The sequence below is a fragment of the Xiphophorus hellerii genome, chromosome 18 (genome assembly GCF_003331165.1).
Source record: "Xiphophorus hellerii strain 12219 chromosome 18, Xiphophorus_hellerii-4.1, whole genome shotgun sequence".
Taxonomy (NCBI): Eukaryota; Metazoa; Chordata; class Actinopteri; order Cyprinodontiformes; family Poeciliidae; genus Xiphophorus; species Xiphophorus hellerii.
The window spans coordinates 26,782,436-26,797,374 of record NC_045689.1 but is presented as its reverse complement, the minus strand read 5'-3'; the positions used below and the strand labels follow the sequence as shown (position 1 = coordinate 26,797,374).

General features: G+C 40.3%; 1 protein-coding gene across 7 annotated transcripts in view; it reads left to right on the top strand.

Moving 5' to 3' along the window:
• plch1 (phospholipase C, eta 1) overlaps positions 1-14,939 on the top strand; it is a 76,432-nt gene extending 61,493 nt beyond the window's left edge. For 3 of the 7 annotated variants that reach the window (XM_032545298.1, XM_032545299.1, XM_032545296.1), the window contains 11 exons: positions 1,710-1,804; positions 3,026-3,123; positions 3,235-3,414; positions 5,572-5,679; positions 6,962-7,086; positions 7,258-7,342; positions 7,948-8,094; positions 8,368-8,447; positions 8,582-8,641; positions 9,586-9,976; positions 11,188-14,939. In XM_032545298.1, the coding sequence (XP_032401189.1) occupies positions 1,710-1,804; positions 3,026-3,123; positions 3,235-3,414; positions 5,572-5,679; positions 6,962-7,086; positions 7,258-7,342; positions 7,948-8,094; positions 8,368-8,447; positions 8,582-8,641; positions 9,586-9,976; positions 11,188-13,814 (3,996 nt within the window). In that variant the 3' untranslated portion in view covers positions 13,815-14,939. Of the gene's footprint in view, positions 1-1,709; positions 1,805-3,025; positions 3,124-3,234; positions 3,415-5,571; positions 5,680-6,961; positions 7,087-7,257; positions 7,343-7,947; positions 8,095-8,367; positions 8,448-8,581; positions 8,642-9,585; positions 9,977-10,172; positions 10,305-11,187 lie in introns of all 7 variants that reach the window. The other 4 variants (XR_004336566.1, XM_032545301.1, XM_032545300.1 and 1 more) reach the window with 4 other exon arrangements.

Genomic DNA, 14,939 nt, shown 5'->3' with positions numbered 1-14,939 from the left:
ATTTAGTTTAGCGGAAGAGAGTCAGGAACATGTTGCTTGTGTTCACCAAATAACATTGACATAACTGGTTGGCTGGGTTACAGTAGACTGGTTCTATCGCAGTGCTGTTTGCTGATGTTTAATGTTTCATCCTTCTAAAAGTTTTCCTTTCCTAGAAAACTTTGCAGACATTATTCTTTTTTTGCCTTACATTTGTTTTTTAGTGTTTTTCCTTTCTTCCTTCCCAAAGTTATACATTTCTTCTCTTCTCGCATCCCTGCTTTCCTTGTGTAATATTTCCTTTCACTCAAAATGCCCTTTGTTGTATTACTCCTTCTTTCACTCCCTGCTTCCTTCCTTTCCTTTATTTTTTACATGCTTTCTTTGCGTCCTTGTGTCCTCCCATCTCTCCTTCAGTGCGTCTTTTCAGTTTTGTCCTTCCTTGATTCTTTACTTTCTTGATTCCTGCCGTAATTCCTCACATGTACTATTCTGTCATTTGTAACTTCTTCCTTATTCCTTCCAATTTTCCTTTTCCCATCTTTCTTTGTTTTCTTTCCTTTCTTTTGTTTTGCTAATACCTCTCTTCCTTCTTACTTTCTATCTTTTCTTCCTTGTTTATTTAAGTCTCCTTCTTTCCCAGTGTCTGTCTGTCCTTGTGTCATTTTGTTTTTCTTCTCACGTCTCCTTCCCTTCTTTTTGTCATTCTGTCTTCCTCTCTCTTTCCCGTCCTTTTTTTTAGCTTCCTCTTGTATGACTGTGCTCCACTTCTGTCTTTTCTTGTCTTTTTCTTTGTGCTCCTTCAGTTTTTCATGTTTCTCTCTCTCCCTGGTTTCCTTCTTTCCTTCCAACCTTCCTAAAGTGTGGACTGACTCATTAAAAAAAAAATCTAAATGTTAAAATATAAGAAAAATGATCATATAAAGCACTGACAGACATTTTGAATGGGAGGTAATAATTTGTAGCATAATTTCGTGCCATTAATCGTTGATCGTATTCATTTAAGAAAACAATAGAGAATCTACCATTCGCACAATAATGCAGATCTAAATATGTTGTATTAATTAAAATTTGCTCTGACGTCGTCTTCATCTTTGATGAAGGATTTCCCATTACAAATGTGAAATATTGATTTCGTAGCTCAAACTTTTTTCCATCCTCTCGCAGGATTTTTCTATCCTCTTTTCCCTCCTGCATTTACCCACTCAGGTTTCCACTTCAGTCTTTTATGCCTCCCTCTTTGCATATCATGTGCCCTCCCACGTCTGTGTCAGTGGTTGTGTGTGCGTGCATGTGTGTGCTGTATACAAATGTGCACGCCCACACACACACACACACACACACACACTGCGGCGTGTTTGTTGGAAATCTAAACACTATAATTACTAAACATTTCTAATCTTCTCAGCCCCCCTTCACTCCAGGAAGGTTCCTCTCTTAAAGAAATGAAATACTGTCGCTGTTTCTATAACACACATTCAAACTGCTACCGCTAAAGCACACAGCAGCGTCTATTTATTATGACGGACATAATTCACTAGAGACACTCGTGCTACAGCCCTCTGGCCACTGCAGAACCGCCGGGCTGGGATCGAGTAGGCGGCTTCATACATGGTGTGTCATATATTTAGCAAATTTTCCAGGTTGTCAGCTGAAAGCAGAGCATACCTACATAACAGAGGATAGATTTCTGCTTTTTAACTTACTTATGTGTGTTTCAACACTTCCAGAGGCACTCCAAGTCCAGGCTGGCATGTCAAAGCGTGGAGAAGGAGGAAGAGGTTCAGGAAAGGTCTGGGAGAGAGGCTGGCGGACAATTCAACAGGTGACCTTCCAACTGCTTCACCACAACGCTCACAGTCGGGGACAAGCGAATGGCTTGAAGGCTGCCACCTCGCAGTGGCGCCCCCAGAACATTTCATAGGGTTGGCCAGACGGGGCCACTGAAAAGGAAGCATACAGCATAAAATATTAATCAAGTCTTTTATTTATGTAATGTTAAAAATCCCAAACTATCATCAACATATAGTGAACTCTGCTTCTTAGTTTACACACTTTATGACCTCTAATAACATATTCAAAGAGCCCTGACACACAATACCATCTATAGATTTAATAGCACAACAACAATTTTAATCTTTATGACACTTACATCCAATTTGCATAATAATTTGGAACACGGTGTAGAATAAACAGAAGAATAGCCACCTGCCCTATTTTATTATATATATATATTTTTTAGGCTACAGTAATGCTGTCGTTTCAACTTATTGCAGCCAAACCTTAATTTTATTTGCACAGTTTTGATCACTGAATAACATTGCTGCTGGTGTCTGTTCGTCTCTACTGTTGTGCAGTTTTTATTGGAAATAGCTTGTCTTTTTTAATGCTTAAACCCACACACACTCACACATATGGAAATTAATCTACTCAGTTGCACATTTCTTTGGACCAGAATATGCTACTTTTTATACTTTCACAATATTTGTGTTGAATTGCTGCCCTTACTGTGCAGTTTGTTGTTTTTTATTCTGTATATTCCATCTTTGATTGCTTCTTCTCGCTTTGCCGCTGTTTCACCTGAATTCATATTCTGTTCTGTTTCCTGGTAGACGTTTAGATTAAGCCGGTTCTTTGTGAGTATAAATTGAACGAACGAGAATTTTCAGCTCGCTGTTATTTCTTAATCTTTGTTCAAGTTTTCCTCCTTCTGCTCTCTGTTCCTGTTCGATGATTCATGTATGAATGTCTTCGGGAGTTATCTCAGCTCCCTTAAATGCGTCTGACTGTGTTTGTCTGAGAACGTACAGTATATGCGTGATTTGTAGATGCACTCGTGCAATAATGAGAGAGTATTGCGGCACAGCGTGTGTGCTGGTTCCCATTAAGCTTTTTGCCTTTGATGCTCTTTCCTGTGGTTCGCAAGCTGCCTCTTATGGACAATCCTCTCTACCCTGCCGCGAATTTCCACTGTAAATGGGTCAGTGAGACTGACCACAGTCTATCTGATCGCTCCCGTGTCTTCTTTTTCAAAATGTATTTTCAGGGGCGGACGGAAGAGGAAGACAATGAAACTAAGTCGAGATCTGTCAAACCTGGTGGTGTTCACCAATTCTGTCGCCTCGCAGGAGTGCTTAAATGAAGGTGAAACAAAACCGACACCTACACACACAAGCCGTAAATTGCAATGCTTCTCAACCCCCTGTGGACATTTTCTCACTCCCTGCCTCTGTTGTTGTTGTTGTTGTTTTTTAGGGACTCCAGGTGACGTTTTGTCTTTCAGTGAGACCAGAGCGCAATCTCTGGTCAATCACAGGGCCGAGCAGTTCCTGGCTTTCAACCAGAGGCAGCTGTCGAGGATTTACCCCTCGGCCTATCGCATCGACTCGTCTAATTTTAACCCGCAGTTCTACTGGAACGTTGGTTGTCAGTTGGGTGAGAAGTTGAATTGTCTATTTAAGATTTTACTACCTGAAATTATTCACACCTCTCAAACTGTCTTTTGCTTTTTTTTTTGTTATGTTTCAGTCAGTAGCTAAATCTCAAAGACAATTAGGTGCTATTGAGGTTCTAAAGGACCAACGTTCTTGTCGCGGCTAAAGAAAAGCACCCCAAAAGTTTAAAGCTGCCATTTCCATGTTTCACAAAGGAGATGGTGTGTTTAAGTTGCTGATCACAGCACCTTGTATCGCAAACATATAGCTTGCTTCTCCAAATGCATATCAGACTTATTTCTAAACAATATTGTGAATTAGGAATCACAGAACTACGCACAATAATCTGGCCTGTCACATTTAATCCTGATAAAATGCATTAAAATATGAAAAAGTTTAACAAGTGTTAATACTTTTGCAAGGCACTGCAAAACTTTTATTAACAATAAGTCGCGTGTTAAGAATTAAAGACACAGTATATTTCACATATTTATTAAGACAATATTCATATGGTACTGTCTATCTGCTTAATGGCATTCAACTTTAATGTCTAATTCTGGGATAAGCTTTGGGGTGAAACGTGTTTACACAGATGACTTCATGTAATGACTCTTGTTTTTGGATGATGAACCAAAACCAAACTCAGGCAAGAAGCATCTGATGAAAAACAGGAAACTTTTAAACACGGCAAAGGGCTCTGTAGTGATGAATTTCATATTTAATCACTTAGTTGAGTGAAAATGTAAGGTTGAGCATGATATTAAAAACAAATAAGAAATTGTTACGTTTTTGTTACACAAAAATTCTAAATCTAAGACTAGACGCTTGAAAAGAGATACAAGTAAACCTTACATACTGAAGAAGACAATGGGTGAAAATGATAATAAATAGGTAGAAGTAGTTAAATGAAACAAGACAGAGCAGAAAGCAAGTCAGACAGTACAAAGCGGGAGCTCTGCAAAAATATTTCACAAGGTGAAGCAGTCACGACACATTTCATTAATATTTTAAGAACAATCACAACATTCTTTCTCTCTTTTGCTGATGAAAAATGGGTTAAAAAACCCCTAAAGCAATGGTTTGTGTACCTTACCTTCATCCGTCTCCCCTTTAGCACGCAGCTTTTGAAGACTGCAGAACTGTTCTCAGTTCTAGTTTCAGGCACTTTTGTTCCGTCTTTCTGCAAAAAGCTTGTTTGGATGTTTGCCATCTTGCTGCTACTTCTTGGTTATGTTTTGGTTTTTGAGAATTTGACCTGTAACAAAACTGATGCAATTGTCTGCTTTGAGTTTGGTATTATTGTGCAGCTTTGCTTTTCTGCTGTGGTTAAAATAATCGCAGGAATATTTACGACTAGGGTCATTTCAAGGCCACCTTCCACTGCTATGAAGTTTAAGCAGTGATGACGACTTTTTCCCTTTTCAGGTTAGTATCTCCGACCTTCATATCAGATTTTAACCTGGGCCTAAAAACTCTGACCCGATCCAACCCAATAATTAACTTTAATTATACGCCTGGACCCGAAGTAAACCCAACATATTATTTTCGTTAAGATTTTACTGCTTTCATTTTTAGGCCACTATTTGAGTAGAAAGCGTAACTTTTGCTGTTTTTAGCTTTGGTTGAGCATCTTCCAGCTCCATTTTGTCGCTTGTTGTAACCTCGGGGTGAGTCAAGTGCAAATCATCTGGGATGTGTGATTGATAGGAGCGGCGCAGGGCGGGGCAGCGAGCGCATTTATTATGCAGTGCGCTGTGCTTGTTACAGTCCAATGAACGTCTGCACCTTATTTTCTTGCTGTCCTCAACACGTTGAACTACCTAAACATGTTTTAAACTATGACAAGTAGATTAACACAACTTTATACCATGTGGTTACGTTTGGTCTTATCTGTGCTGTTTGTATTGGAGGCTTATTAAACTCATCACAGAAGCCCGAGCCCGATCCGACATGACCATAAAGAAAGTAGTTTTGGCCAAACCCGGCCCGAAGCCATGAATATAAACCCTGCTTCACCCTATAAGCAAACTGAGAATTAGCTATTTTTTAAATTTACACCTCAATGCAGACTCATGTATCAAAGTGTAGGTGGCGTTTAGATGAAATTTCATAACTAACTGGATGATTTTTTGTGTGTGTGTGTTTTTTGTTTTTCTAGTTGCACTAAACTATCAAACAGACGGGAGGATGATGCAGCTCAACAGATCCAAGTTCATGGTGAATGGAGATATTGGTTACGTCCTCAAGCCCCCTCCGATGTGTAAAGGTAAAAAACCATGCACCGAATAAGCCCAAAAATACCAAAATACAGATACAGTTTATTAGTGAGGCTGTGGAGGTGGTATATTTCTCCAATTATGAGGTATAATTACATTTCAATTAAGTGTTGCAAGAAAAAACAACATGCTTACGAATTTCTTTTATTTTCAATCAAATTGTTGTCTTTTCACCAGGTATTAAAGTCAAAAGCACCAAGATTAAAGTGAAGATACTATTGCTGGATTTGCAACTATTGCAACTTGCAAGGAGAATCACAAAAAACCGAGTGTTCAAAATATTATTTGCTTTTCTTACTTGGAGAATTTTACCATCTCTCTTGAGTTTAGAGAGGTTTAATGGCTTAGAAATCTGATCACTAATACCCAATTGATCTGAAAGAGACAAGCGGAAAAATTGAGAAATCCAATGTTTCTGAAGCGTCTGTGATTTGGCAGCTTTCTGGACCGGAACCACCGCTAGAGAAAGAACTGACCTTCTTCACTGTGTGAACCAAAATCAAGTTGTTGCTTACAGAACAAATTCTGCAGAGTTTAATCAACTATGCCGAGTCTATTTGGTCCGTATCAGAATAGGTGTTAATTTTACTCAAGAAATTGAGTAATTTTAACACTTGAAGTAGTTATAACTACTCAAACTATGGTTGAAATAATTCTGTAAGAGTTAAATTAATGCCATTTCTGAAAAGGACCAAGTAGACTTGGCATAGTTGATTTAACTCTGCAGAATTTGTTGTGCAGGACGGACTGACTCCTGGTGTGGACTTTCAACACTTCTATCTCGGCCGATGAGAAAAACTTGGCACAACCCGTTATTGTTCTAGAGGAAACAAAGAGGAAGTCTCTCAGCTCAGGCTCAGATCATTTAATGTCTTTGTGATTACTTACTTTGGAGTCTGAACAAAGTTAATAAGTCACGTGGCGTATTATTATTCAGAAGATGAAATCAAAATGAAAATGTGATACATCTCAGAAACCCCACATTGCTGAAAGTGAAACTGCTTTAAGTTTGGTAAAACCAAGATAGCAAATATATTACAACATTGTGTGTGATTCAACAAAAAAATCCTAAAATGTAGAATCTGAGGTGTTACGCTGCAATATACAGCTTGTTTTTTACATAACCGGAGAGCTGTAAAGGCTTGTAGATTGTGGGAAAAGCCCAGACAAAAACGTTTCCTCAGAGGAAATGACGGGACAGAGGGCCTAATGTTAGGATTAAATGATGACATTAATTAAAGTTGCTGCTCTGCCATCTTTTACTCCCTGTAGGCTCCTTCAACCCATTCAGTGATGACCCACTTCCAGCTTACCCCAAGAAACAGCTCATACTCAAGATCATTAGTGGACAGCAGCTGCCCAAACCACCGGACTCCATGCTGGGGGACCGCGGCGAGGTAAAGGCAGAGCAACTCGGCGTTCTCACATTCTCCATCTGTCATTCTGTCTTTTGACGAGCATAATTGTTTCCACACACACTTGTTCTCTCGCGCGCGACTGCTTGGGAATGTAAAACTTGCTCACAGCATAAATAAAAGGAGAATTTTGATTATCTCTGCCGCCTTCAGATCATCGATCCATTCGTTGAAGTGGAGATCATTGGTTTGCCCATTGACTGCTGCAAGGAACAGACGAGAGTTGTTGATGACAACGGTAAGCAAAACATACTCGAATGAGTCAGTGGCCTTGTGTCTCTGCAATGTTTACTTGGATTTAGTGCTAGGTTTTATTGGCTCTAAAGGTTTTTGAAACATTTTACTTCATATTACACATAAACAATTCATGCTAATATGTAATTGTAGTTAGGTAGTTGCATTGTAAAAATGTAGCATGGGTTTTGTAAGGGCAATCTCATAGTTGTGCTGTTTTGATTTTTACTATGCAGTCGAGCATGTTTCTGCAGTGTTTGAATGCCTAGACTGGAATAAATCCTTTTTATTGACTTGTATGGATATCAGCAGTTAGTATAACACCAAATAAATCCAGCTTGCGTTCCAAGCTACATTGGACGTCAATCTTATATGTGAGCTGCGGATGGTTTCAACATTTCTTTGTTGTTTCTGTGGAGAAAGAAAATGATTAAGCAGTCATCAAACCGTGACATCTTTTTTTTAAGATTAGGTTATCAACGCAGGCAGTGATCACTGAAACAGAGTACATCGTTTGTGTTACTACAGTATCAGCCTTTGCAAAAGCGTAATTCAAGAGATGCAGAAATGATGCAGATCCTAATCACTGTGAACGTACATCGTCCTCAGGTTTTAATCCAGTGTGGGAGGAGACTCTGTCCTTCACACTTCATATGGCTGAGCTGGCTCTTGTGCGTTTCCTTGTCTGGGACCACGACCCGATTGGACGAGACTTCATTGGTCAACGGACTGTTGCCTTCAGTAGCCTGATGCCTGGTCTGTGCACAACTCTGCCGTATTCTCCTTAATGCTTAATTGAGGCCCTGTGATTTACGTACTTAAATGCATCACTTTGTGATTTACTCTTGCTGTTTAAAAACAATGGGGTTATATTATCGGGTAACATGATTTCACAATGTTCACTATAATTAATCCTAACCTCTTTTTGAAACATTGACAACTCTGTCGGTTGTCATCACAACCGACAGTGTGATGACAACTGTTCTTAAACGCGCCTTCTCCTTAATATATTTTATTTCACAACAACAGGTTACAGACATGTCTACCTGGAGGGCCTGACTGAGGCGTCCATCTTTGTGCACGTGTCAGTGCATGATGTCTATGGGAAGGTAAGGGCTCCACAGCGTTTGCCTTTAGTCTCTTTTGCCAGCAGAAATTATATCGTGGAGAGAAACACGTGTCATTCCTTCTCAACACATCAGTCAACTGAGGCTCTGCTCCTTCCACTATTTTCTCTCTCCAGTGGAGCCCTCTTGTCCTGAACCCAAGCTTTACCATAATGCACTTTTTAGGATCCAGCAAGGTATATGGAGCCCCTGAGCTCTCTGCATGGAAAAGCAATGCATGCAGTTTGTGTGCAGTTGTACATCCAAAGGAAATGTTGGTGGCTGAATTTTAGTCAGCTCGCAATCTGCTTGCCAAATTTGTTGGTTTTATTCCACAATTGTTACAAAATGGTAACAGCATGGCATGCATGCACAAATAAACAGCTTCTTGCATCACATTTGCTGTACCTGAGGTGTAAGGTTGCCATCTATAGGAAGTGTTTTTAAAAGCATGTAAGTTCAGCTCACGAGCGTCTACATGTGTCCATAAAATTCACTCGTTGATTCGCTCATTTTCATTCACTTTCGTGACGTGTAAAAGCTTGTGTTCTGCATGTCAGAAGTGCATTTGTTTTTACAGTGTATGATAAGGATGTGTAAGAGTACATTTGCAAAACTTTAATATATTAAAGTTGTATAGGGAACATTTTTTATGTTGGTATTTAGGAGTTTTTTTCTTCCATAACAATTCCTTTGTAGCAACTACTGCAGAGGGAATCAATTATTGATGGTTGTGCACTTCTAAAGTAAATAAATGCGTAAAAGTACTTGATGGAAGAAGAAATATAGAGCTATATAAGTCACGTCGAGACTTTTTAGGCCTGTCAAAGTTATGACTTTAATGACTTATTAAGACCCTTCAGAAACTCTGTTTTCAGTCAGCCGACAATCGCACAGTAAAATTTTTTTTTTAAATTTGTCTTATTTCATATTTAAATCAGCTGAGAAACTGTATTTTGGGTTTTATGAGCTGCAAGTTATAATGATGCAATGTGATAATCATCTAAATGGACAACGTTTCCTTTCACTCTTTGAATTTAATTACAAAAGTAAGTTTACTTTCAGTGACAGTCTGGTCTGTTACATTTACAGCTGTGTACGTCTTTTGCTGATTTCTTATTTCTGATGCACCTATTCTCAGGGTCATCAACTACGAGGCATTCGAGGTTTCTTCAACCGTTCCTCCAAGTCGTCTGTGGACACGAACGCCTCTGGTCTTCGGAAGCGCTCTATTAGTGATCACCTCCTGCGTCGAACAGCCAGCGCCCCGGCAAAGGGGCGGAAGAAGACTAAGATGGCGCTATCGGAGTCTGTGGCTTCGATATCTGATCACAGGAATGGCACTGATGCTGGGGCTTCAGGAGGAGAAGGGCTCTCAGCGAGGGCAGAAGGGGCAGAGAAGCCACTTCAACCTCGAGCCCCTCTTGTCCATAGACCCGTTTCCATGCCATTAGACAGACTTCTGCAAGGGCAGCTGTCAATCTGCTCCCCAGACAAGGAACAGCATGATGTGGGTGCAGACACCATCATCGGTGGGTATTTTTGCACTAATCCAAGTTAAAAGATTTTTAGACTCATACAATTTACATACAAACTACCACTTGAAATTATCTGTATTTATAATTTGTCTAACAATTTGATGCTGTTATTTTTTTTGTAAGAAGGGCAATAAGGGTATATCAATCCCACCGATTTACCAAGATCTTTTCTGTCCTTCTCCTGCAACAGCTACATGCACAGTAACCTTGTGAAGTGTTGGACCACGGCCTAATCTCCATGAGACATTAACATGCTTTTTCTGTCCCATCTTCATTTGCTGTGTTTCTTTATAGTAGAGAACTGACTAGGAAATCCCTCCAGGTAATGAGAAATACTATTGTCTGAAGGCGGCATTGATCAAAAACATGCAAGCATTGCATTCACCCAGTGTATTTGGTTTGAAAATGGTCTGAGATTCATCAATGTGCCATCAGCTCCCATTTTACCAAACCAACCCCATTTTACCATTTTCTATGTTTGATATCTGCAAAAGTGTCTCCTAGTTTTATTGTTCCAACCTCAAAGACCCATTGTTTCAGCTTTCCCTTGGCTGTTGTTCTTGCTGGTCCATTTGTTTGTGTATAAATGTTGCCTTGCCATGGCTGACCCGTCGATTGTTGTTTTGCTTGTAAGCTTTATAGTCTTGGTACCGATTGTGTTGTCCCTTTGCCCTCTTGTGCACAAACAGTTTTGGTCTTACAAGACTGTTTTGAATACGAAAAGAAAAGGTTTGCTACCAGACATCTGGTGCTTACGAGTGAATATTTATATTCAGATGTTCTGAATTCAGATGTTTGAAAAGTTAAGTTGTTTTCTACTAACAATCTATTGCAAGAACAAATGTTTTTGTAACTATGCTAAAAAAAATATAGGATAGAACAGATAGTGTATTCATCCCCAACTTGGGAAATTACTTGGTTTGATCAATATTTTACGACAGTATACAATAACATTGACATTGAAACATTTTTATAGTTGTTTATTTCTAAAGTTCATTGAATTTGTAGCTGACAAGAGAAGTAAACCAAAAAAAGTAGAAAATATTTTGCTTACAGTTACGAGATGTGCAAAATGGGACAAAACGCCTATTTGTTGGTGCGAATCGGTGAAGGGGCTAATTGACCTGGAGCCTCGAGTTCTGTCCTCAGTGTAACGTGTTAGCCCATATTCATTGAGCTTTTCGCTGCCTTTTCTGTGTCCACAGGAGCTTCCCGATTCGACAGGCCCAGGTCTTCCACCGTGGAGGCTTTCTTTGACCCTTCGTTTTCTGTTAAATCGCTTGTCTCTACCCCTTCAAAGACAAACAGAAAGAAAGAGCGCGATCAAACAAAGGAGACTTCCTATCTGGTTATTGGTGGTGGGGGGATAAGAAAGGAAGAAGTATATGTCAATTACCAGTCAGAACAAAGCAAATCCAATAACTTCCCCAAAGAAATAGAGAAAGCTGCCTCTATGTCTCCTTTAACAAATAGCCAAACAACATCGGATAAACCAGAATCATCATCAAATAGTACAACATTCACTCTTGCACCGTCAAGCTCCTCCTCCTCTTCCTCTGCACCTTCATCTTTGCCAGCTGTTTCTAGAACAAGCTTTGCTCCCAGCTCTTTACATGATAGCACTATATCTAGACTCATTGACGGAGTGTCTTTAGGCAACGAACAAGGCACTTGTTGCTCCGTTTCTGCTTTAATTGATCAGTTTGAATGCACTGGTGATCTAAGGAATTTAACTACACCATCTCAGACCATCACCTCATCCCACTTGAACTTTAGAGCTACTTCACCTAATTTCCGAAATGATCTAAGGTCTCCTCTCATGAACAAAATGGCATCTGCTAAAAACAAACTGTTGACAAACTCCCAAAAGTCAAGTCATGTACACAGTAGCATTTGTTCACCCAACAAGAATAGAGATAAACTTGCTGCAGCTCTCTTCTCGAGCCCAGAAACTGCTGACCTTGAAGAGGTCTACACTATCCTGGATGAAGACGTTTTGACGCCTGTGTCCGTGTACAACCTGAGGAAGCAGACGGTCCATGTTCAAGCAGATACTACAGGGAGCACGCCTTCCAGCAGTCTGGGATCCTCACCTGTAAAAACTATTCAAAACTTAGAGAAAGGAGGCAGTGTGGAAAGAATGTGGGGTGACAGACAAGAAGTTGCAGAGCCAGAGGAGAGGGTTTACGAGGAGGTGGAAGATGCTCCATTTACAGCACCTAAAATAGAACGGGGTGCTTCTGAAAGGTACATGAGCTCCTTCTCCAGTGACTGCGTTCAGATTCTCCACCATTCAACCGGAGAGTCATTTACAGAAGTGGAGCTAAACGTTGATGAAGATCCATTGCAGATCATGCCAAACCAAAGCAAGCAGTGGGGTAGGCTTTCAAGTCCAGTTAAACACCAAGCTATTTACCAAAATCACGACTTCTCTCGAAAGTATTCCCAACCACCGAACCCAACACAATCATCTCATCTAGCATCTTCACAATTTTCATTCCCAGTGAATAAGCAATGCTGTCAAATGACTAATCACCATCAACAAAACAGCTCACAACTTCCACTAGGTCAGAGTTATATCAGCTCCAGACCCTTAAGCCCCAGTGCTCTTCATCAGAACAGCTACCCCATACCTAAGGGTAACTCTGACTTACTTAACAACAGCCAAACGTCCGTCTTAAGGAGCTGTAGTTCAACGCTGCTCTTTAACGGGTCTCATCAGCAAAGACCAGAAAACAATCAAATTACAACAGAGAGAGTAGGATTCCACAATGTTTTTTTCTCTGCTGAAAGTCTTCTGCGTCAATGTTCTGTATCTCAGAACAGGTCCAGACAACAAGCCCTATGCTCTCCTTCTTCTGAATGTAAAGCATCGCACAGCCAGCTCGACCATAGTTGTATTATGTCCTCATTAGAGTCTAAAACTTCTCAAAACGTCCAACTACATAGCCAAGGTCAAACACAGGTTTTACAGACTGGGAAATACAAGACCAACCTCATTCATAGCAGACATAACCAACCGTCCAAAGTCAGAGACTCACTGCAATCAAATTCAGGTCCTTCATTAGCTTATCTACAGTCTTCACCATCTATCACTGACTCCACAGCCCGTAAACCATGCAAGTCTAAGTCTCTCGGGGATCTGACCTCTGAAGACATTTCCTGCAACTTTCAAAGCAAATACAACATAATTAGTCGCAGTTTCATCACTCCTCATACAACAAGGCCAAAGCCTATAGATACAACAGGCAAACACTCTTTTCACACAAAGTCTAGTGATCCACTTACAGAACAGCTACGCAGACTGGTTAGCTTAGAGTTAGACGACGGTCTCAAAGAAAGACCACAGTCGACTCAGTTGCAACAAGAAGCGAAAATCCAACCGGCGCAACCCCAAGAAGCAAGTGTGTCTCCAATTGTTTCCAGAGATACGGATGATTCCCCTCCTCCGATGCTTGCCCGACGCCTGTCTTCGCGAAGCCAAAGCCGAGTGCGCCACATCAACAGCCGTGCCCGCGAGAGACAACAAGAGGCCCTCAAAGCTCGGCCTGGGGTGGCGATCAGTAACAGTGACAGCATTGGTGGAGTAGTATGGAGGAACAAACCATCCCTGCAGAATCAACCACCTAACAGACACTCCACTGGCTCCTACATAGCAGGCTACCTAGATGAGCTGGAGGACAGAGGACTCCCCGAAGGAGCCTGCACGTCGGTACGCTATGGCAACGTGGACCATTTCAGAGATCGGTACTATACAGATGACTCTCTCTCTCTTGGCATCACTTCTCATTCAGAATCTGAACCTGAAGTCTACTTTCTACTCAGGTTGTAGGTGTGACTGTACCATGACCTGGAACAAAGGACAAAGTACTTAACCTTCTTTAGATTCAGTTATACCAAAAGCCAGAAGACCATTAAAATGAAATATTGCACTTGTTTTATCGACATGTCTGGGCTGTTAATAGTCTACAATATACTGTAAGTGAAATGTTGCATATAATCCACGGTTGGACCTGAACGCATGAAATGTCCACTTTCCTGTCAAGAATGATGTTGTTGGCTGTGTATTGTCTATATTCTCCCTAATGTGTAAATGTACTTGGGGACTTTGGCTCCCTTCAAATGGCTTCCTGAACAGATTGTACAGAATCTTGTAATCTTTGTCCTTGTGTTGTACTGTCCAACGTATGTACAATAACAACGAAGCAAAAAAGAAAAAGTAAAAGCAGAGAAATAATGTCTTTCTTTGCATCCTTTGAATGTGTAGATAACGAAGCGGCTACTTTTAATAGATGGGGTTCATCTTTTCATCTATCAAACGTAAGTCTTCCTCCTCTTTTCAGTGGAATTTCCTTAACTGTGTCGTTTGTAAATGCCCCTGATAGGATTTTTCATTTGAGGTCGGTTTTAGCAGAGAACCACTTTGAACTTTACATATATGTTTGTGCATGTTACATGTGAACATGTCAAGCATGACTATGCACTAGTTTATACAGTAGATGTTGGATTACCCGAACACATTTGCACAGAGCAAACAGAGGTTGTAGGCATGTTTGTATTAACGATTAAAGTGCAATACAGTTCATTTAACTTCTCTACTTGGACTTGTTAACTCTCGACAACCTGTAGAATTTGATGGCAAAGAAGAAGAAGAAAATTTAGAGAATTGGAATTTAAAGGTTTTTATTTTTATAATTGCTTTGATACAGACAGTGAAAATACTCTTGTTCTTTCTGGTTATTTTGTTTTGTACAACTTGACGGCCTGAGCGAATGAAACGATGGATACACAGAGACAGACGAAGGAAGAGAAGACAACAATGCTGTTGGTTTTTCTGTAGAGAAAGGTTCCAGTATTACGCCACACTTGTTTTTTCTTTGTATTGTTGCTCACTGCGGAACTGTGAGGATTTTTCCTACCAATGCAATAAAAGATAGAAATAATTGGTTTGAACACA